At 34.6% G+C, this 24377-nt stretch overlaps 1 protein-coding gene across 8 annotated transcripts in view; it reads left to right on the forward strand.

Annotated features, from left to right (window-relative positions):
- The first annotated feature begins 4412 nt into the window (after positions 1-4412).
- Positions 4413-24377, forward strand: part of LOC128557762 (purine nucleoside phosphorylase-like) — a 48821-nt gene continuing 28856 nt past the window's right edge. Inside the window, exons 1-2 of one of the 8 annotated variants that reach the window (XM_053545979.1) lie at positions 13805-13946; positions 18595-18813. In XM_053545979.1, the coding sequence (XP_053401954.1) occupies positions 18761-18813 (53 nt within the window). In that variant the 5' untranslated portion in view covers positions 13805-13946; positions 18595-18760. Of the gene's footprint in view, positions 4538-13717; positions 13947-15892; positions 16096-18594; positions 18814-24377 lie in introns of those variants that run through there. The other 7 variants (XM_053545977.1, XM_053545976.1, XM_053545978.1 and 4 more) reach the window with 7 other exon arrangements.

The raw sequence follows: 24377 nt of genomic DNA on the forward strand, positions 1-24377 counted from the left end.
TTTAAAATACGTTACCACTACCATTGCTTTTTAAAAAGAAATTTTAAGAAGAAATTGAAGCCCAAATTGTCACATACCGATTTATCTAAACTGTTAGCGGTAAGTTTTAAGAAGGTTTTCTTCTGTTATTTCAGAAATTGCCTAAAATATATATTGCACCATCCATGTAACTATAACTTTAGATAGAATTTCAATAAAACATACAATAATATCCGTCTTTACGTTCATAATATTACGATCATACAGCTATGTGCAGTCTTCTTGTGAGTAAAAATCAAGTTTTATAAAAAGTAATTTTTTGAATTTTAGAAATAGTAGCATTATAAGAACTATACAAAACCAACCCTAGCTCGGTAGGATGAATCATAGGGTCTTGAGTCAGATATCTGGATGAGGTCTTTGCTCTCCGTGACGATTCAATAAAGATATCGTGTCTGACGTCAGTAGACTTACACCTGTATAAGACGGAGAACTTGGCACTTGCCTGTAGAGAACTGAGTAGTTCCGGTACAGAATCCAGGGGAACTTGTTAGGTTAACTGCTCAACATTACATGACTGAATTTCTTTTGCAAAGCGGTGCTAAACCAAAACTAACAACAACAAAAAAAGAAAATATGCAGGTATTTAAGTAAAAACTTAAAGCTTAAAGTTTAGATTTAAAACTTTTACCAGGTTAACAAAACTGTTTTAGTGATACCAAATCAAGATAAGAAATATATAAAACTTTATAGATATGAAAAAAGAAGACTATTGTAGTCATTTTGAAACATTTACAAGAATGACAGAATGTACAAAATACATTTTTGATATTTTAAATTGAACAGACAAGGACTAAATTGTATTATGTGGTGGAATATTCCTGGATATACCGGATCATTAAGAGAAACACTACTAAGAGAAGCTATGCATCAATCATAACAAATAAAGTTTGATTATCAATTAAGTTACGTACCAAAGGTTATGACAAAGGCATGACCTGTCTTTATCAAAAGTTCAACTGTAGAAAGAAACTCGAGAGCACGATACAAATTGCCTTAGAATCAAAGTGTAATCAAATGTTATTCATAAAAAATAATGTGATTTTTTGAGAGACTATGATCTCTTCTTTTGTCAGTTGCTTTCTATTTTATAAATAATATGTTATAAAGCAACATATTATTCGTGACAGCTAACCAACAAGAGAGAAAATATGCTGTAATAGTATTAGGTAACGTTAAAATGAAAATATTGTAAGTCACATCTTAATCAAGACGTGCAGAATGTGATTCTTGTAACACTGCTGCCTCAAATTGTGTGCAGTTCATATTTTTTAAACATTTCATCTGATTTTAGATTCAGATTTTAACTAATCCATACAATTTTACTATAACAGAACACTGTTTAAGCTAGTGCTAGGGGTGTGAGGGCAATTTCACATTTCACTACATCTAACGAACAGACACAATCAAATCAAGCCAGCTCTTATTTTGCTTGGTTGTGTTGTTATGCTTCCAAAGGATCATCTTAAAAATATTTGCTATCACGAAAAAGTCTTTAAGTGCCATGTGATGGTTGTAAAAATGTCTCCTCGTACTCGGTTTCAGTGTTGTTAGATTTTCTAGTCCTTTTGGACCATGTTTACTAAAACAGAATTCCTCTTAAGTCAGTGCTAGGGGGCGTAAGGTGTGTTCACACTTCATTACCTTTCATATACAGACTTGATCTAACTGAGTCTGGTATTTATTTGCTTGGTTTTGTTCTTTGCTTCTAAAGTATCTTCGTAAAGTCTATTGCAAAATGTTTTCAGCAACTCTGAAGTGTCGTTCAGAAGGCACTCAGTATCTTCCTAGAAGTTTTGAATAGCATTACTTAAAGTACCTGAATATTTCATTTTGTTTTTTAGTTTTTGTTCAGTGCTACTTTTCAACAGTGAATATTTTATTAATAAGCCCATAAATATCTCAATACAATGCATGTTTTTCTGAAACTCAAAAACAATTTTATTTCTCACGTAAATAACTGATACACTTCACAATCACACAAAACAAAATAAATATTCCATTAAAAAACATTTTCCATGAAAGGCAGTCCCAAATTGTAACCCTATTATCAGTGTATGGATGTTAGCATAGTTAGTATACATAATTAATATATACAGAATATATACATAAAATACATAATCAATGTACATAAAGATACATGTTCAATGTAAAATGTAATTATTGACAACAATATTGAAACCTTGAAACCATCAAATAAAAGAACAACAGAATTAAGAAACTGAATTTAGTATAATTAAACTGAAAGATGCATTAATTCAAAATGAAAAAGCAACATTTAATGTGTAATGAATGTTTCAGATGATTTCTTGGTTGACAAAAGTAAAGAAAGAATGTTAGAATTAATACTTTAAAGTTTTAACAAATCAATGATATCATAATATTGATAACAATGATTCAGATTTCTTTCTACATATTTCTTAATACAGCAAAATACAGTGGTAACGTATTTTAAAGCGCCGTTATGGAAAAATCTCATTGCTTGAGAAGTATGGAACAATACTGTTTTGGAAGAGTATTTAATAACTTGATAACTAAATATTCCTCTACTATTTCTGAGAAAATAACAATACAATAAAACAAGATTACTGGAATGGTAACATAACATGTGTAAAGTATGTTACAAATTCCTTTTTCAAATAAGTATTTACCCTATATTTTCATATGATATAGCACAAATAACACAACTTTATTGATCAAAGTTTATTTCATCATGTTGTTCAGTTTTAGTTATATCTTGTTTCCAGAGATGTCTGTTTTAGCATAGATTAATTTTATGCAAATTAGCTAAAATACCTAATGTAGAAAATATTATTTACCTTCAGAGTAACAGAATACTATTCTAGAAAACACTGAGAGACATTAAGACCAGATCAAAACTGTCTGATCTATATTTTCTAAATAATTGAATGATAATAAAACAAGATGTTTAAACTACATTTCCAAACAATATAGCTCACATAATTGTTATTTTATTGATAACAATTAATTATGTTATTTTATTAAATTTTAGTGGTATCTTGTTTCCTGAGATGTTGGTTGTGGTAGTGGTTAATTTTATGCAAATTTGCTAAACATACCTATTTTGGAGTAAAAAAATTAACACCAGTGTCACAAAATACTATTTAAGAAAACGCTGGGAGACTTTCAGAACAGATCAAAACTGTTTGGTACATTTAAATTGATTTAAAACTTAGAAAATATAATTTCTGATAAAATTTTGTCATTTGTAACATTCTCATTAATATTCATGAATATGCAAATTAGATAATTAATATCGAAATGTCTTAGCTCCATTTTGATACCATCTTTATTGATTTATCACCAAAACTGACCAAGATATGACTGATTATCATCTATATGGTTGTCCTCTCCATAAATGAACGATTGCCATGGAAACAGTGAAATCATATATATAGTTCAAAAGAGTTTTTTCATGGGAACATTTTTTATTTTGAAAGAGTTGGTCCTTCGGAACAATTTGGTACCTATGAAAAAAAGTCTAGGGGATAGGGGTGCATGGTAGTCCTTAGCCTGGGAAGCCATTGATAATATTTGTGCTTTGTCAGAAGAAATCATACCTAATATCTATGCAATAAAGATCACTTAATTTGTGCTAATTAGTGTTAATAGGCATTCATCGAGTTTCTGATATTATCAATTTTGCAGGTAGAAAAAAAAGTTAGAAATTGTCAAACTTGCTTCCCAGGCTAGGTAGTCCTTATTAATCTATAATCTAAATAGTTTTAAGTGTATATGCTGCGTATGTGTACTTGCACATGTGTGTATGTATTATGCAGGATTACCTTGAAATAAACTCCCATAATATTTTACTTTTGTAACTAACTTTTCCATTGTAGTTGATAGAAATGATACTTTTGGGCGGAGCAAACTACAAGCGTGATCAAATTACCCTCCCGCGACAGCTACGTCATTTACTACCTTACGCCCATTCGGCGAGGTTTTCTGAGCCAGCTGGAAGGCTTCCTCACATGAAGAATTCAAACGCCCCGAGTGAGACTCGAGGATTATGCCAATATTATACTTTATTTAGCGTAACACGCGGCTTGTTTGATCGGTATGCACTAAATATTTCAAGGTTTAACCTATTGCAAAACGTTACAACTTATTATTCAATCGATCAGTTGTAAAGTATAGAAGTTCATGAACTACGCAAATAAAAATAATTACAATAATATAATATTTAATTTTAAGCCCTTAAGCTTACTGTGGTTAAAGGAGCGACCAATAGTACTACGGTCATTCTATGTTGGATTGGTGCTAAAGACAATATCCGTGAGAAAACCGTTGTCACTTATTGTCTATATTTGACTTAAAGTGATAATTACATGCGAAGTCATAGACACAGCTACGTTATGAACATTTAAGATATATATACATATCTAATATATAAGTAAGGGCTTCTTCTAACAAGGTGGAAATTAACTTTTGCAGATATTTTTAGCAAGATGGCTGGAATATATAACGTAAAAAGCATGTGAGTACTGCTCTGCCTTATATTTACCATTTTATTTAACTAATATTTCATTTACTGGAATCCTTTTAACCCTTATCATGCTGGGCACGATTGATTCTGCCTTTGCGACCAGTGCAGATCATGATCTGCACTGTTCGCCATTAAGTCAGAATCCGTAAGTTCTCGGTATGCACCTCTTTGAATAGTTAATGGTACTGTCCAAATTGAAAGATGGACAAGTTCATTTCAGAAATTTAGCAGGGTAAGGGTAAAGTCACAAAGTAAACAGTTCATGTAACAGATTTACTTTGAGTTGTTTTTTGTCAGATAGTGGGGGTTTTTAGCTATTGTGGTCGCTCACAGTCCGGCGTCCGTCCACACTTTCCTTTAGACAACATTTCCTCTTAAACCATGAGGCCAATTTTGATGAAACTTCACAGGATATTCCTTGGATTGTCTTCTTTAAAAATTGTTCAAAGAATTGAATTCCATACAGAACTCTGGTTGCCATGGCAACCGGAACGAAAAACGTAAAAAATCTTCTTGTCCAAAACTACAGGTCATAGGGCTTTGATATTTGGTATGTAGCATCATCTAGTAGTCCTCTACTAAGATGTTCAAATTATCCCCCTAGGGTCAAATATGAGCCTGCCGTTGGGGTCACAATGTTTACATAGACTTATATAGGGAAAACTTTGAAATCTTCTTGTCCAAAACCACAGTTCTTAGGGCTTTGATATTTGTTATGTAGCATCATCTGGTGGTCCTCTACCAAGATTGTCTAAATCCCCATAGGGTCAGATATGGCCCAGACAAGGGGTTCACATGGTTTATATAGACTTGTATAGGAGTTTTTTTTTTAAATCTTCTTGTCTGAAACTGCAAGGCCTATGCTTATGATATTTGGTTTGTTGCATTGCCTAGTGGTGCTCTACCAAGGTTATTCAAATTATGCCCCTGAGTTGGAAAGAGGCTCCACCCAGGGGGTCCCACGTTTTACATAGACTTATATAGGAAAAAAACTTTAAAAATCTTCTTGCCTGAAACTGCAAGGCCTAGGCTTTTGATATTTGGTGTGTTGTATTGCCTAGTGGTCTTCTACCAAAATTGTTCAAATTATGCCCCTAGGGTGAAAAGAGGCCCTACCCTGGAGTCCCAAGTTTTACATAGGCTTATATAGGAAAAAACTTTAAAAATCTTCTTGTCTGAAAGTTCAAGGCCTAGGCCTTTGATATTATGTATGTATCATTGCCTAGTTGTTCTCTAACAAGATTGTTCGCATTATGTCCCTGGGATGAAAAGAGGCCCCGCCCAGGGAGTCACTTGTTATATGAGTTATAAAGGAAAAATACTTCAAAAATTATCAGATAATATTTCCTAGTCTGTGTATAATTACCTGATGACCTCACGTGATTAGGGGTCACCCTACTGTGACCTTGACCTACTGACCTACTTTCTTGTTTTTTAAGTTACAGCCTTGAAATTTGGATGACATGTACAGTTTTGCACACCGATCTTAAAACTGACTTTCAGTGACCATGAATGTGACCTACTGACCTACTTTCTTGTTTTTTAAGATACAGCCTTGAAATTTGGATGATATGTACAATTTTGCACACCGATCTTAAAACTGACTTTCAGTGACCATAAATGTGACCTACTGGCCTACATTCTTAATATTTTAGCATCAGTTTGACATTTGAAACATGTAGCTCATATTACCCAGGTGAGCTATCCAGGGTCATCATGACCCTCTTGTTTAATGCTGGAATTTGTCAGTAGGGGTTACATTGTGTTTTACGCCACATTACAACTATTTGAAATAGTTATTAATCCGCGCTAATAAAGTCCCTTGATAAACTATTAGGTACGCATTATTTAGTCAGTTGTGTTTCTGCTGGATGATAGAACCATTGCAACAGCTGTGTTATCAAATCTCAAAGCGACAACGTCATGGTTGGGACATCTATACCGCGGACAACAGAATCTGATTAACTGTCGTAAATACTTTTTCCCAAGGGGGTCAGGCACATGGGTGGATTGAGTTTATTGACTTATTTTTGTGTTTCAGAGCTAAAATTATCTAAAACCCCATAGTATTATCACTATTCTCTAGTATGGAATTTTATAAAATTTTGGTCCTAGGTCACAAAAATAAGTCATTAAACTCAGAGCACCCATGTGCCTGACCACTTTGCTTTTTCTTGTCTATACAAATGTTAATTCTATGGAAATCACTTCAAAAACACAAAAGAACTTGCAATTCTGTGATTGAGGACGAGGACTTTGACTTCAGTCCCGAAAATACTGACCAGTCCTGACCATTCTCAGGATGAAGTTTTACTACTGGTCAGTTCCAACATTGAACGCAGAGTCAACCAACCACAGGCTAGCGTCTTACCTTGGAACCTAGTCACAATTTAGGTATGCGGCCATCAAGCGTAGTTATTATGTAACAATTTTTAACGAAAATGTTGTCAACATGCCGCTTAAAATGGTTGACAGAATAAAATATAAAAAACAAAAGCCAACTGGAAAAAAACGGACATGAAATTTCCAGCAATACGTGCATACATAGATACCATGTCCACTCGCTGCAAACAGGAGTTTAGTGCACAAGGAACATATGTAGTTGTATATGGCTTAGTTAAAAAAGTGACGTAACTAAAAAATTAAAGTCTAACATGAAAGTCTAAATCCACTTCATGTTGATTACGTATACCAGATTTCATTTATGTTGGATGGAAACTGTAGGGGGAGTTGAGTCAAATATTACTAAGCCCAAAAAGGGGCAACTCTCAAAAAATACTAATCCGTCATGAAAGTCCCAATAATACGAACTTGGTGAACATCATCATGATGAAGGGGACATGGCATATTTTCATGATGATGATGATGTACACCGAGTTCCATTCGGATTGGATGAAATTGTAGTAGGAGTTGAGTACACAAAATGTCTGGTGGATGGACGGACGGACGGACAGTTCAGTCTCGTGTCTTCCACACCGGGGACGTTAAAACTATCTGTTCAGTCGGTGCAGAATGGATTTTTATGGAGGTAAAAAAAAGCTAGCGAGCCAAGATATTTTTTTTCCAGATCTAATCAGCGCTTATTCATTCTTTGTCTGTTGTATATACTGCACATAAAGACGTTCCAAAAATTTAAGATAGGTACATCATGTACATGGTATGATCTAATTGAGTTTATATATGCATAAACACGCAACGGCTGAACTAATAATTATTGTCCTATAAATATATATGACTTTGATCGTTCTTGTTCAGTTTGTCATAAAGTCATATTTGGCAAGCATTATTTTCAGTTTACTTATAATGTATTCAAACAATAAATAGAAATCTTCAATGAAAATCATTAACTTACAATCGCTGGAAAGTTTTAAAGAAAGCGTATTTTTCTCATGATTGTACTCTATCGAACTCCAGCATTATGGTCATAAAACAAGTTTTCATTCCAAAACATTTTATTTTTAGCATTCTTCATACATTCCAAGAGACGTGTTGAAAAAATTCGATGCATTTTTTTATAAAAAGTAAGACAAAATTTAATGAAATTAGAGTATTATTTCACACCTAGACAGGCTGACAATTTTCCGTCTAAATATGAATTCATATATAAGAATTATTAAATTGTTAGCAATGCATAAAGCAATTTACTGCATAGCAGAACTGTATGCAGCAATTTACAGCATAATAGAACCGTATATAGCAATTTACTGCAAAATAGAACTGTATACAGCAATTTACTGCATAACAGAACTGTACACAGCAACTTACAGCATAATAGAACTGTATACAGCTATTTACTGCATAATAGAACTGTTGCATAATAGAGTTGTATACAGCTTTTTACTGCATCATAGAACTGTATACAGCTATTTATTGCATAATAGAACTGTATACAGCAATTTACTGCATAATAAAACTGTATACATCAATTTACTGCATAATAGAACTGTATACAGCAATTTATTGCATAATAGAACTATTGCGTAATAGAACTGTATACAGCTTTTTACTGCATCATAGAACTGTATACAACTATTTATTGCATAATAGAACTGTATACAGCAATTTACTGCATAATAAAACTGTATACATCATTTTACTGCATAATAGAACTGTATACAACAATTTATTGCATAATAGAACTGTTGCATAATAGAACTGTATACGTGTGTATGTTAGAGGGGACTTCTTTTTGAAACGTGGCCTTTTTTCTTGTTTCCATAAAAAAACTTTTTGGAGATTAACTGCGTTACAAAATGACAAAACCTTCGCAAAAAGTGAAAGACGTGGGGACTGTTATGGCTTGTCCCATCTCGGAGCTTCAAGAAAAATACCCGATGTTATTTACCATGAAATGAACAATACCTGGTAGGTTGTACCCATGGCAACCAGCCCATAGTTAACACATTGAGTTAATACAAGCCAAACCCTTTCATTGCAAAATTGTATCATCATTATTCAAAAATAGCTCAAATCCGTTCGGCATATCAAGTGTTCCAGCGCATATATTTCAACCATGTTGAGCTGATTCACATCAAACGTTAAGCCTCTTATTTCTTCTTGCAACCTCGGGAAGTTCGCTTCCATTGTCACATACAGCTTTCTAAATTATACTAGTAGTTTTCATGTCCAGGTCTTCTTTCTTTACTTTCTCATTTTCTTAAGGCTGGGGGATTTGGAATGGGCTGGGGGAGGGGCATGTTGCTATAGTACGTATTATAAGCCAGGATTAAATTCCAACGTACTTTCATAACGTCTTGATGCATTTCGATCCTCTGTTGTCATTTGAATTTAGCTTTTGTTTAGAAATGTTGTCATAATTATGACTTTTGAGCCCGTATACATACATCCTGAAGTAGCTCTGCATAGTCCCTGAAGCCCTGATCTACTACGATAAAATCTTCCTGATCGAACAATGATCAGATCTATTATGTGTTGTTGAAGAATACATGTATTTAATTCATTATTTCAGTACTCATTCAAGAACTAAGAACAAAAAGTCGACCGCCCGCTAAGCTCAATATGGTGAGCGCAGGTCTACGGAACACGGGGTCGTCAGTTTGATCCCCGGACGAGGCGTATGTTCTCCGTGACGATTTGATAAGACATTGTGTCTGAAATCATTTGTTCTCCACCTCTGATTCGTGTGGGGAATTTGGCAGTTACTTGCGGAGAACAGATTTGTACTGGTACAGAATCCAAGAACACCGGTGCCCACCGTTACTAAACTGAAATACAGTTGAAAAACGGCGTTAAACCCAAAACAAACAAACAAACAAACAAACAAAAATAATTGTGACCGCATACCCGGGCTTGGACACATGTAAAAACACATATATAATTACCAGAATTGCTGTGCTGTCTCCAACATTACTGAAGAGAGTTTGTGCTGTAGGGGAAGGGAAGGTATTGTCGTTTACAACTTCCACACTAGGTCTGTGCTAAAAGCCAATGTGTCGAAGAACAAAGACGTGTCTACATCCTGTTTAACAACACGTACATTTGCTCATATTGGACACAGCTGATAATATTTTGCCTGATCTCACCTTTGTCTGCCTTTTACCAGCTCCAGACTTAGTTTCTTTTATAGACCACTCTTGATATATGTATGTAAGCAGAGGTTTTAAACTGGTCTTTATCAATGCCTAGTTGATTAGCGTAACATATTACATCAAAAATCGATTATTTTGTCAGTTTTGCTTTTTGTGTTGTTTGCAGAAGATTCACAATATCGCTTCTGCAAAATTCGTTCTTTGCAAAGATTTATACTCAGTGGTAAATGATGTATCACTTATGTGGATGGTGCAACATCTTGATCAAGCTACTATCAAAATATTACTCTCAACCGGCAGACAATTGTACAACACGTAATTCTGGTCCTCTACGCTTGCGCACAATGCACCGCTTATTGATGGTATTGGTAGAGTATGTGTTTTGGAGATTTATCAGCACCAAAGGAGACTTAATAATTTACTTGTCTTTTTAGGTTCTTTGTTCTGTGTTTCCCTGCGGTCGTTTTCGTTCACTTTTGAGAAGATATCATCCAAGGCTATAGGTCAAATGAATCTACACTCAGGCGGTTTTGTGCGGTCGTTAAACAACAATGATAGGCTTTTCTAGATTCAATCCTATCATTAAATTTTGTATAGGGAACACAGATATGTATATTTTACATTATATTGCATTCAGTCAGAATTATGACCCCTATCCAACCAGATTTTTCTTTTGTTTTCAGGTTTTTGTTTATGTCCATATGAAAGCTTTGCGTTGAAGCATCTGGAAATATTATTTTGTTTCAGCAGATACCAAGCGGGGCAATGTTAAAAAGTGTTTTATTAGTATCACTCGTGTAATTAATGAACTCTATGGAAGAAAAACCATTCAATATAAATCTACTAGTTTATAATGAACTTTTCGAATGGGAAGTCACAGAAATAAGTTTTCAATTCGGGAACTTTGGAAATGAAGTTTAGATACATTTCTTAAGTTTACAACGGTGTATTTAATTTAATGATACCATGCATATTCTTATGCACTGGGCCTTGTGAATGAAGCAGATCTTGTAGAAGACTTCTCTTATCTTGGGGTACAGTTTAATTATAATGGTAACTTCTCAAAAACAAAGAAAAGACTGGTTGACCAGGCTTGAAAAGCTATGTTCGCTTTAATTACAAAATCTCGCAAACTTAACCTTCCAATTTCTATTCAGATTCATTTATTCGATTCTATGATTACTCCTATTTTGTTGTATGGGTCGGAAGTATGGGGCTTTGAGAATATTCGAATCATTGAACAGTTCCAATTAAAATACTGTAAGTTTATACTTAAACTTAAACCTTCCACACCAAATTGTATGGTTTTTGATGAATTGGGTATAAAACCCATTAGCTTACTGGTTAAATCCAAATTATTATGTTATTGGAGTAAAGTTATTAATGCAAAGGAGGAAAAGATATGTAAGGTTTTATATAACACTGTTTATAGTTTACATTCTAATAATATTATCAAGTCACCATGGATATCTTCTATTGAAAAATGTCTAGATGAATTAGGATTATCTGAGTATTTTATAAATCAATCTGAAAATGACACTATTCACTTCAAATCTTTAGTGAAGTCAAGGTTGTATGATCAGTTTTTGCAGAATTGGAATAGCAATGTTTTTAACTCTTCTAAATGTTTGACATACAGATTATTTAAGACAAACCATTGTTTTGAAGAATACCTTGATTTACTTCCTAGTAATTTAGCTTTTATTTTGTGCAAATTTCGAACTATTAATCACAAATTGCCAATTGAAAAAGGGCGATATATGAATATTGAACAAAATCAGAGACTCTTGTCATTTGTGTAATTCCAATTCTCTAGGGGATGAGTTTCATTACTTATTTGAATGTAATTATTTTAATGATGACAGAAAGAAATACATTGCAGCTTATTACAGAATTCGCACTAATGTTTACAAATTTGAGGAACTCATGAACAATAATAATAGACCAAAACTTACTAAACTAGCTTTATTTTGCAAAATTATTTTGGCTGCTTTTCGATATATTCATCCTCCATGTAAAATTTCTTTTGATTTAGATAATTTAGTAACTTAATGTTAGGCAAAATATTTTCAAATCTGATACTTGTAACAAAGAGCTATAAAAATATTTTATACTTCTTTGCTTGTAACAATTAACTACATTATCTTATTATGTAAGGGGATACTGTTCATGTGTTTATGTAACTGTTTCTTGACTGTTATATTTTGTTACTTGTGTTGTCATGATCACATGCATGTAATATGCCATGATCGAAATAAAATTGAATTGAATTAACTATACTAAAGGAACCAGCTTGGGAGCCATCTGGTCTAATCGCGTAATGGCTGCCAGGTATTTGAACACTAATTTTTCACTTGGCATGGCAACAAAGGTCTAAATTGAGGCTAGTTTCTGTTTAAATTTCATTGTGGATGTATTTTTGACATTTTGGTAGGAAAAATGGGAGAGCAGGTTGTATTTGGTGAAGTCAAGCTCAATTTTAGTATGAGTAGTACTTCCAGGTCACAGCAGTGTGATTTTGATGTCAGTTTACAGTAAGCAAATGTGACCAGAGAAATCTCTCTTAGAAGATACATGACCCCTACTTTTCTCTTTATTTTATATCAGTTTTATCATAACTCTTTAAAATGAGGTAAGGATTTGTTATCTGAAATGGGTCTAGCTATGTTTGGTAGCTCTTTGAAAAAGGTCAGTTTTATATAGAATATATAGGGAAAACTATTTAGGCTATTGTGACCTCAAAAAGGGTGATTTTACAGCAAGTTACTATATTCAGTATCGAGTTTCAAGTTCAGGAAGTAAGGAAAACCCCATTGATTGACTTCCCGAACGGAAATTTCCCCGTACTTATCAGCATTTTTCTGGCTTCTAAAGTCGAAAATGTACAAGTTTGGGTGAGTGGGCCATTTACAATTTGCCTGTATTCATAACCGTCCAGTTTTACCCTTTGTCTAGTCCAAATAAAAAGGACGTTTCGAGACAGCGTGATAACTTTTGACTGTCGCTGCCCTGTCACAAAGTTCTATAAAATATCAGATCATAAAAAAGTCATCCCGATAAGCAAAATGAGTAAGGCTACCCTTTGCCGAAAATACTATAACGATGAACTTGAATTCCCGTATCTTATTTAAATAATAGCCACCCTATCGAGGCACACATGCCATTTAGACCCGCTACATATATAAAGAAAACTGCCTGGCTACAGGGGTAATTTCCATGTAGGCCTAGGCACTGTATACACAGACCTGCGCAAAATCTACATGTATAATGTTTAAAACATATTTTTAAGGAACCCATTATAAGACTGTAGGCTTATATGCCGGAAAAAGTTCACTACTCGCATTGCACGCCAAAACAATTCGCAGGAACCATATCGGTATTAGCAGGATGAACACGCACGTTACATTGTCTAGATATGTCCCTAACGTCATTTTGTTAGCATTATGGTACGCTGAAATACTTTCTCGTTCAATTAAGCTTAAGGAAGTCTTCAAATGTCGTTCACTGGCGTCAAGCTAAATGTAATCTATAAGATACGTGCGCAAAAGTTACGTGATTCTTCCCCGATGCCTCTCATCTTTTCATACTTCTAAAAGAAGGCTGTTATTCATTTGAGTACAAGATACAGCACAATTTCCAGAAGCTTTCCTGGTTCATTTGCGCACCCATATCATATGTGGTTTAGTTGAAGGTACTACCGCATGTCCGTAGAAAACGCAAATTGAGCCGAAAAGTAACAGAGAAGTGTCAACAATAATTTACACAGAATTCCGGACCTCAAATTTCGCTATGGCCACATCAGAAGTCAACATATTTTGCAGACAAATGAGTGGAATGGTTGCATACAACGGGTAATTTATTTTAAATTCAATAAACATACCATATATGTAAATACACCATGATGCTTAATTTTATCGCGAAAACATGTGTCAAACGCCTATGAATATAATTTATGATTCTATGGGTTTTCCCAATGGCAGTAGAAGATATGGGACTATTATTGGCATATATTTTCACATTTAAACCAGGGAGAACTAGTCCAAATAATAGGATGTTCAGGGACAACAGATAAAGTAGGGTGCTGTCCAGTCAGAGCATTGTGGCAACTATAAAATATCAGATATTGAAATAAGCCATTTTGATAAGCCAAGGGAGTATGGCTGATGGAGAACATATAACAAGCTTAAGGTCCTTACCAGGGATTTTACCCCAGGCATATAGTGATCTGTAGGCGAACATTCTAACAACATGCAGTTTGGTTAGAATGTCGATCTTCCTAATACGGATCATCATTAAAAGGGTTAAAACAGCAAGGTTCTTGGAAGTGACTTATAAACCTAGCTTCTGTGGATACACTTCTCCCTCTTTGCTTTTCAGAGTTTAATTACTAGCTCTCCAGAATGACCCTCCCAGTGTTGTCCATTGACTTTTGAAAATGAGGGTCATAGTGACCCCCAGTGTTTCACATCTGGGGGTCATTTCCAAATTTTAGGGGTCATGCAGATATACTTTTGGTATGTTGAATAAAACTTATACTAGTAGTGATTATACAGATTGAAGTGTTTCCTCAGATTTGTCACTGAATAAAATGATAAAAAACAGCTGATATGTGCTGAAATAGGTTTTAGTACTTTTACCAAGCAGTGTTATAGTAGAAACAGGTGATATGAACCGCTGGGTCTAACTGTACTTGCTGCTGACGACGTCATAAACATCGTCAGCTTGCTTTGCTTTTGAGCCATTTTAGTTTTTATTAGTAAACAGCAGACTGGTACAAGTAGCGAGCAGTGATAACAACTGTTACAAAGTGTAAATCAGTCAAAGTATCGGACTGGGTGTTAAATTTGTGAAATGTGAATCGACGCAAATATAGTAAATTGGTGACGCAGTCTGCATATAATTATGAAACTGAAAGTACATTTTCAGAAAATCGCTCTTTGTAAACAAAATTGGCCCGATTTTGATTTTCAAGAAATTGCGTCCACTGTGACGCAAGAATTTATTTTTACGGGTCATTTCTCAGAAAAGTGCGACTATGATGCAGGATTTGTGAGTCAGGGAAAACCCTGCCCTCCATGCCAAGCACATGAGTCATACCAATTAAAGGTCTCTTTCGGGAGCAAACCCCAAACCTCTAACATGATCCATTGGCAGATACTCTAACCACTTTGCTAAAGGGATAATTTACCCAACAGCAAGGTTGTTGGAAGTTGCCTATAAATCTACTAATGATCACTACAATAAAAACTTGTAAAGATTTTGCCGAAACACAGAACATCAATGGCATGTAAGATTTTGCTATTTATGTATAGATGTTTTTATGTTAGTTAAAAGTCTTCGTTTTGTTTGATGCAATAGTAGTTGTAGAACTGAGATTCTGTTCATAAAGCTTATACGTGGAGAATAGCAAGCACTTGTTTATAGTCCTGCTATGTAACTATAGGGGTTCTAGCTGTATAGTCCTATAATTATGTATGTACTAAAAAACCTGTTACCAAGAACTATACGGATTAATGCATATTTGTAATTACAAAAAGATATAATTAACAGAATACAATGTTAATAATTTAGATTAGCTGAGCATTGTCAAATCTACATGTCTGATCAGGCAAGGTTAACCCTATTCAAAATCAATTCTATGCTCAATACGTCAATAGTATGAATGACCTTGGTAATGATTTGTAAGATATAAATAGCAAAAATTGAAGGTGTGTTGCCTTGAGATTGTTACAAATGTTCTGATTGGCTTATACTGGAGGTGTGTTAGTATACATTATGTATCAGTCACTTTCATTGGTCTGTGCTTTGTTTACAACATTGATATTGATCCCCCTGTATCAACAATCGTTCTGACATTTGTATACCTAGACAGGAGTACAGAGTGACGCAAGAGCAGAAGTGAAATCTCATGTGTCAGTTGTAATTAATTCAGGATTGCAGTTAAACTTGTGGATATAGGATTATTTGATAATTTATATTAATATAATATATAAAAACAAGGTATTAATTTAATCATGACTGAAAAATTAATTTTCTTCATGTTTATTTATTTATTTATTTTTTAATTTGATAGTAAGGCTTTTTACAAATGACATTATATTTAAACAGATTGAAAACATGTTCTTCTCACCTTAATAAAAAACTGATAAATAATTAAATCAGTTACTTTCTAAGAAGAAATTAACTTGTAAATGCCAGTGAAACAGAAAAGTTTTTGTTTAACTTGAAAATGATGAAATATTAACATGAGAGCTATTTAAAGCTGAGCGTATAACATTGTGTGTTATGTGATATGAAGTGTCTTTAAAAATAGTTTGTGTTTTTATGTTTTTTTATGAGTTAAATGCATGATGAAACAACAATTTGTTTATATTTTGAAAAGTACAGTAAAGTTTTAAGTTAAAAGTATTGATCTACTTTAAAATAGATTTATTGGTTTCTTAATGAAATAATTTTATCATAAAATAATTTAAAGTTTCAGACATTGTTTTTAAATATTTTCACATTATGCCAGTGTACCCATAATTCATTTAAATATTAGCCTATGCTTTAATAAACAGGATGCCAATATTAACTTTTTGCATGAAGGCACTTTACTCGCTTTACTTCACTTGCTGATAGTACTCATTGAGTACACGACCCCTACTGACTTTGGTTCACCAGGTCAAAGGTCAAGGTCACAGGGGCCAACGAGCCCGCCCGCTTAGCTCAGTAGGTAAGAGCGTTGGTCTACGGATCGCGGGGTCGCGAGTTCGATCCTCGGGCGGGGCGTATGTTCTCCGTGACTATTTGATAAACGACATTGTGTCTGAAATCATTAGTCCTCCACCTCTGATAATTCATGTGGGGAAGTTGGCAGTTACTTGCGGAGAACAGGTTTGTACTGGTACAGAACCCAGGAACACTGGTTAGGTTAACTGCCCGCCGTTACATGACTGAAATACTGTTGAAAAACGGCGTTAAACCCAAAACAAACAAAAACAAAACAGGGGCCAACGTTAACTTTTTGCATGAAGGCACTTTACTCGTGAACCACTGCACCCAGGACCTTCAAACTTCACATGCTAATAGTACTCACTGAGTACACGACACCTACTGACTTTGGGGTCAACAGGTCAAAGGTCAAGGTCACAGGGGCCAATGTTAACTTTTTGCATGAAGGCACTTTACTCGCGAACCACCTCACCCAGGACCTTCAAACTTCACTTGCTAATAGTACTTATTGACTTTGGGGTCGCCACGTCAAAGGTCAAGGTTACCAGGAAAAAGGTCAAGGCGCTGCGGGGGTAGCATTTGTCACCATTAGTGACAGCTCTTGTTTTAAACTATGTCTTTATCAAAGTTGTTTAGAACACTTTAAGGTTACTGTTGTACTTTCTTATTTTCTTGCTTTTAATGCCTTGAAATTTGTAAACACGTACTATGCACAGGTTTTTTTTAGAAACACCAGCATATAAGGTCTGAACAGACTGCATTGAATATTTTGTTACATCATATTAAAATATGTAAAATTAAAACTCAAAACAAAAAGAATGGCAAATGTCAGATTTGAACAGTGTAGTGATTATGAGGCACTGCTCATTACCACTGTGCTGCTGGGGTCTTCCTTACTTTTTAATCAAATATTATAATACAGTTGTTATCTCCTACTTTCTATAGTAAACATGGCAGTACCAATGTGACAGTACTGTCAAGTTATCAAAAAGATAAAGCCAAAAAAAAAAAAAACACACAAAAAACACAGTAGTATTTGCATAACAACCTGACATTAAGTCACATATCTGCTAATTTGACATTAGTTTTTGACAAAATAATATATACACGAGGTTATATACATGTATATCTAGGCTTTTTCACATAACGGTATTCCGTGGCTGTATTGTAACATGTAAAATGTTTTGTACTTGGGACATATTAGTTAATAGACAGTCTGTCATTCTTAATGTGTCACAAATCTGTGTAAGAGTAAGTCAAGAATAGCTTCTTAAACAAAATAATTCGTTCAAGGTTATTTACACTTAAAACTTTAAATAATATGGGCCAAAATTTTAGTAAATTTTAACTACAATTTTAAGGGAAAATTATTTGTCAAATTTAATACTGTCTTGAGACGAGGTCATGATTTAATATTATAATTGGAGATTGTATAATTGCTAAAGGCAGCTTTAATTATAAATTTATAGAGGAAATAAAATTTAATCAGATTCTTAATTCCACAATAATTATTGCCTTTCTCGAAAACTGAAACTGCAGTTGCTTTTATTTTTGTTCTTAATAAGTTCTTTCTATTCGACTTTTGTTACCGGTAATTTAGTATCAGAAGGTCAGACAGCATATTTATAACATGTTATTTCTTAAAAAATGATTAGAAAATATATAATTATACAAATGATTTTTACTAATATTCAAAACAGAATTATTAATTATAGTGTAACTGTTTAAGTATAGTGTTTAACATAATCAGTAGATTCAGACACATTACTCTTTCCATATTTTCAGAAAATCAGTAACAATTCGTAACATCCACACACGATTATCATTATAGATACTGCAAATACGAAAAAATAAAATCCAACGTTTTACAAAGCAACTTAAGGAACTTGTATAGTGTGCTTAGAGTAAGAAAAAAACATTTCAGAAATTTAACAATTAAAAAAAGAGCACAATGCCAGGAGAAGTTAATGGAACAAATATTCCCGGAATTAAAAATGGAAGCAAGTAAGTGACTGTGTTCTTTTGTTTTGTTTTTATTTTTTCTATGAACCAGAGGTCGCTGACTTCAAATTGATGTGGGTTCAAGCCTCACTAGGGCCGTAAATTACTTCATGTGAGGAGGCCATCCAGCGGGCTAAAACTGTTAAGTAAAATTGAAAGATTGATATGTAGAGAACATACTGTTTCTGAAATTTTATGTTTTAAAGGCATTTTTAGCTTGACTTTCGAAGAATAGGGGAGCTATCTTACTCGCCCCGGCGTCGGCATGATCGTGAGTATGACCGTGAGTGTGAGCGTCACACAAATGTTGACTGAATTATGACCCCTTTTGGACTTAGAATATGTTTATTGTAATGTTAAAGTTTGCGTTCCACCCCAAATATTTTCAAAGTCCATTGAGATATTGCTTTGATATTTTGCATACTTGTTTACCATCATGACCCCAGTCTGTAAAAAGGAGGAGGCAACTCTATCAAGCATTTTGACTGAATTATGGCCCCTTTTCGACTTAAAATATGTTTATTGTAATGTTAAAGTTTGCGTACCACCTCCAATAATTTCAAAGTCCATTGAGATGTTGCTTTGATATTTTGCATACTTGTTTACCATCATGACCCCAGTCTGTAAAAAGGAGGAGGCAACTCTATCAAGCATTTTGACTGAATTATGGCCCCTTTTCGACTTAGAATATAATGTTAAAGTTTGCGTACCACCCCAAATATTTTCAAAGTCCACTGAGATATTGCTTTGATAATTTGCATACTTGTTTACCATCATGACTCCAGTCTGTAAAAAGGAGGAGGCAACTCTGTCAAGCATTTTGTCTGAATTATGGCCCCTTTTCGACTTAGAATATGCTTATTGTAATGTTAAAGTTTTACCCATAGCTTATATTATACTATCAAGCACTGAGAATAGTCGAGCGCGCTGTCCACTGACAGCTCTTGTTTGTTTACTGAAATGCTTTATCAAGCTACCAATATGTAGGTTAGACTCTTTTGCACTTTTGTCAGCAAGATATTTGTGTTAAATAATACATTAAGTCTTGTATGTTGATGTGATAATTAATTAAACAGAGACAATTTACATAACATGTCTTTGTTATTTGACAGCAGGAAATGTTATCCTTCACTTTATAGTAAATTATCAGTACAAGCTTTAATAGCCTAGTAGGCTGATCTGTGAAACAGAAAAATTAATTGGTAGAAGTAAAAATGTACAGCTTTTTAATTTTGGAGGTATTTACAAAAGAATAAAAACAATTGACTGTAAAACCTACATTTCTAATTGGTACCTCTATCTATGAAACAGACTTTTGCTTCCTTAACTAAATTTCTACCAGAATTTTAGGAAAAGCAAAATATTATGTCATAAAGTATTGGGGAAGTATCTATGTGAAACTTGATCTAGACAATAACTTTCTCTGTGGAATTATGGGACTTAAAATTTGCAATTTCGAAATACTGTTCTAGGTAAAAGTGCAACTTGATCTGGGCACTAGTGAGATGACCTAGATTATGGACATAGTGAACTAGATCAGGGTATTTATAAAGCAGTTTCCTTTGAATGATTTGAAAGGGATTGATAAGAGACCAGTTTTAAACCAGGGTTGCTTCAATTTATTGCAAGATTGCTTATAGATATATTTATTGACTTCCTAGTAATTTTGCCAAGGAGCCAAATTGGTCAAGGTACTTAAAGTGGTGGCTAGTACATAAAGGTCATGTAAATAGGTAGCCTGTTATAACTAGTCAGTGCCTGTTACGGGCGGCGGTTACCGCCAAAATTAGTAAATATACAATCCATTCATAAATAAGTTAGTCTCTGCAGTTCATTTCAACGCCGTCTAGTCTAAAACTCCATCCCGTCTAATATATTTATATTCAACACATTGTATTTTGAAACCATTTAATGCAAAACTTCATTCCATCCATTTAAACATGGAACGATGCATTGAAAACCTTGTTGCGATGCACCATAATATGAAATCATCCAATAAAACATGAAACCATGCAGCTCAATGTGAAGCCGTTTAACACAACGTGAGTACATGCAGTGTAAGATGAAATGATTCATTACAATTTGGTGCTGTCTAATGCGTATTGATACCACTTTGTGTAATTAAGAGCGGTGTATTAAAACTTGATGCCATGCAGTCCAGTGTGAAAACGTTTATCGCTACATGAGTTTGTGCAGTGTAAAATGAAACGATACATTAAAATTTGGCGCCGTCTAATGCATACTGACACCATGTTGTGTGATTTGGAGCGGCATATCAAAATTTGATGCAATGCAGCAAAATGTGAAACCGTTTAACGAAACACGAGTTTGACCTGTTATAAATAAAAATTATGGATCAGTTTTACATAAAAAAAAAAACATCTTGAAATTTGTCCTAAAACCAACTTTGTGGTACTATTCTAACATTTAATTTTAAACAGTTTCTGCGATTTATCTGAATATTAAAAGGGACATTACTTTCGTGAAACATCTTTCTTCTTATGTTTTTTTTGGTTGTTGTTGTTTTGGTTGGACAGGGTCTTTTTCCATTTTTAAACAATATTTCATTTAAGTTGGAAAGTCAGTTTCCTGGATTTCATACGACATGTTAGGGGATCCGAGCGAACGTAGCAGATACTTGTGGGTATAAAGTTAATACTAGTATGAAATCAAGGAAAATGACTGTCCAACTTAAATGAAGGACTGTTTAAAAACGGCTTAAGATTTTCCGCCGCCACTGCCCTCCCTCTCTCCACTTCTAACCTGCTCGCTTAGCTCAGTTAGGGTGAGCGCAGATGTACAGATCTTGGGGTTGCGAGTCCGATGCCCGGGCTTGGCTAAGTTCTCCGTGACAATTTGATAAAAGACATTGTGTCTCACATCATTCGTCCTCAGATTCATCAAAGACCTATAATATACATTATTGGTCTTTGGATACATGTAGGGAAGTTGGCAGTTACCTGCTGAGAACAGGTGTGTACTGGTACAGAATCCAAGAACACCGGTTAGGTTAACTGCCTGTCGTTACATAACTGAAATACTGCTGAAAAACGGCGTTAAACCAAAAACAATCAAACAACCCCCCGCCCCCCATCCCGACCCTGAAAAAAACAACAAACAAAAATTGTGAAGTACATGTAAGTTTGATATACTGTCTAAAAGCATAAACATGTAAACATAAATTTCATAGGATTAAAAATTAACTCAATTTTGTCATTTATGTTTTCTTTTACTGATTCTGTTTCACGAAGCATACTTCTGACAAAGCTTTAACTAAGAAGAAAGATGTTTCACGAAATAAGGTCCCTTTAAATATTCAGATAAATCGCAGGAAATGTTTAAAATTAAATGTTAGATTTTTACCACAAGTCGGTTTTAGGATAAATTTCAATATATCTTTATGTGAAAACAAGGAAGAATATCCAGCAGGGAAAGCCACGTTCCAAATACACAGCCTCCCCAAAGGCACACACGAACAACACTCACACACCACACAGTCATACAAACAAAATAAACACACAAGGACAAAACAAACAATACAGGAACACAGTGGGGCACCGTTTTGGAACGGTCAGTGGCAAAACCACCACTGGGGAGTTTAAACAGGTTTATGGTGCACCTAACCTCACTCTTAGCCCCATGTTCCAAAGTCACAAGACAGTGTAAATAAAAGTTACACATAGCTGCCAGGTGAAACCCTGACATACGTTAAAGCAACAGAAAGCACATATTGTTAAACTGATCCAGAATCAATATTTATGAAATGTCAAACCTATGAACTGATAGTCTTATTAACCTTTTACAATGCACATACTGGTGTTTCGTTAAACGGTTTCACACTTGGCTGCATGGCATCAAATTTTGATACGCCGCTCCAAATCACACAACATGGTTTCAGTATGCATTAGACGGTGCCAAACTTTAATGAATCGCTTCACTTTACACTGCACGAACTCATGTTGGGTTAAACGTCTTCACATTGGACTGCATGGCATCAAGTTTTTATACACCGCTCTTAATTACTCAAAGCGGTGTCAGTATGCATTAGACAGCGTCAAGTTGTAATGAATCATTTCATCTGACACTGCACGTACTCACGTTGTGTTAAACGGCTTCACATTGAGCTGCATGGTTTCATGTTTTATTGGATGATTTCATATTACGGTGCATCGCAACAAGTTTTTCAATGCATCGTTTCATGTTTAAATGGATGGAATGAAGTTTTGTATTAAATGGTTTCAAAATACAATGCATTGAGTGTAAATATATTGGACGGGATGGAGCTTTGAACTAGACGATATTGAAATGTATTGCACTGACTGACTTGTTTATGAATGGATTGTATATTTACTAATTTTGGCGGTAACCGCCGCCCATAGCCTGTACTGTATGCATGGCTTTGTCTGATATATTGAGGTTAAAGCTAGTTTTCAACAAAACAGTGCTTTCTCTAGCATCGATGTCTTGAGCGCACATGCTTACTCCATCAATTTCTGTGGTGCTCGGCTGCTTTTCTTTCATTTCTTTGTTTGGCTGGCTTGAACCCTGGATAACTAGAGCATTTTGCTTGTTCACGTGTTGCTTTTAGCCGTCGATGTCTTCTGTACGTGGAAATTATTGTTAATTATCTGGATTTAGTGCCAGTACTCAGCTTGGTCTCAATTTAGCAGACGACTTCTTCACATGAATCAGAGGTGGATGACTAGTGGCCTGTGAGTTATTTTGTTTTCTGGCCACAAGACACCAAAAACTACCGCTTTAGTGGGGTATTGAACTGGAAACCTCTGGATCGAAAGTCTTTATGCTCTGCATACTGAGATAACTGAGTTCGGCAGTATTCAGCCTATTAGTGGCTAACTGTGACTAAAGCTTTTTGTTCATAAATTTTATTGAAATGCAGTGTAAATCTTTGCTACAATGACCATATGTGAACAGTGACCACATTTTGCAATGTTTTTGAATCTTGAATGAACACAGGCCTTCAATATTCAGACTACTTTCTAATTCACCCTAGGGAGCTGTTTGAACAAGTTTTACTATACTGTGTAACTGATAAGACCAAGAACTAACTTAAAGGATCTGTTTGAAAAGCCGGCTACAAGTCTAGGCTACACTTTGACTTTCCTTGATTGATTGACCATTTTCTAAATATGTTGGTCAAAGAATTTATGGTCAGTACACAGAGGTCATCATAGTGAAAGTAAATAGTTAGTAAATAAAGTTGTGTGGTCAGATTTTGTTGACCAGGTCAGTGCAGGGAGATTATGTAACTGACCTTTACACCAGTGGAATAGTTGGTAGATATCTAGTACTGCAGGTGGGTTGGGGGAAGAATATAGAGTTACCCATGTCCCATCAAGGTGTTTGTATTTTTGTGTACTTGAAAATTTTTTCTCTGGCTAATAACTTGGTTGTCTATGGTGGAATTTCAAAATAACTAATTACCACCATAGCAAGATGTGTTGTAGGCCCAGGCCTCAGTTAGAATATAAACTTTTTGCCCAGCCTAATAAAGATTGTATGCTTGAGTGCGAACTCTTGCTCAAGAGAGACCACTTGCATTTGGA

Source organism: Mercenaria mercenaria, chromosome 6, assembly GCF_021730395.1.
Source record: "Mercenaria mercenaria strain notata chromosome 6, MADL_Memer_1, whole genome shotgun sequence".
Classification (NCBI taxonomy): Eukaryota; Metazoa; Mollusca; class Bivalvia; order Venerida; family Veneridae; genus Mercenaria; species Mercenaria mercenaria.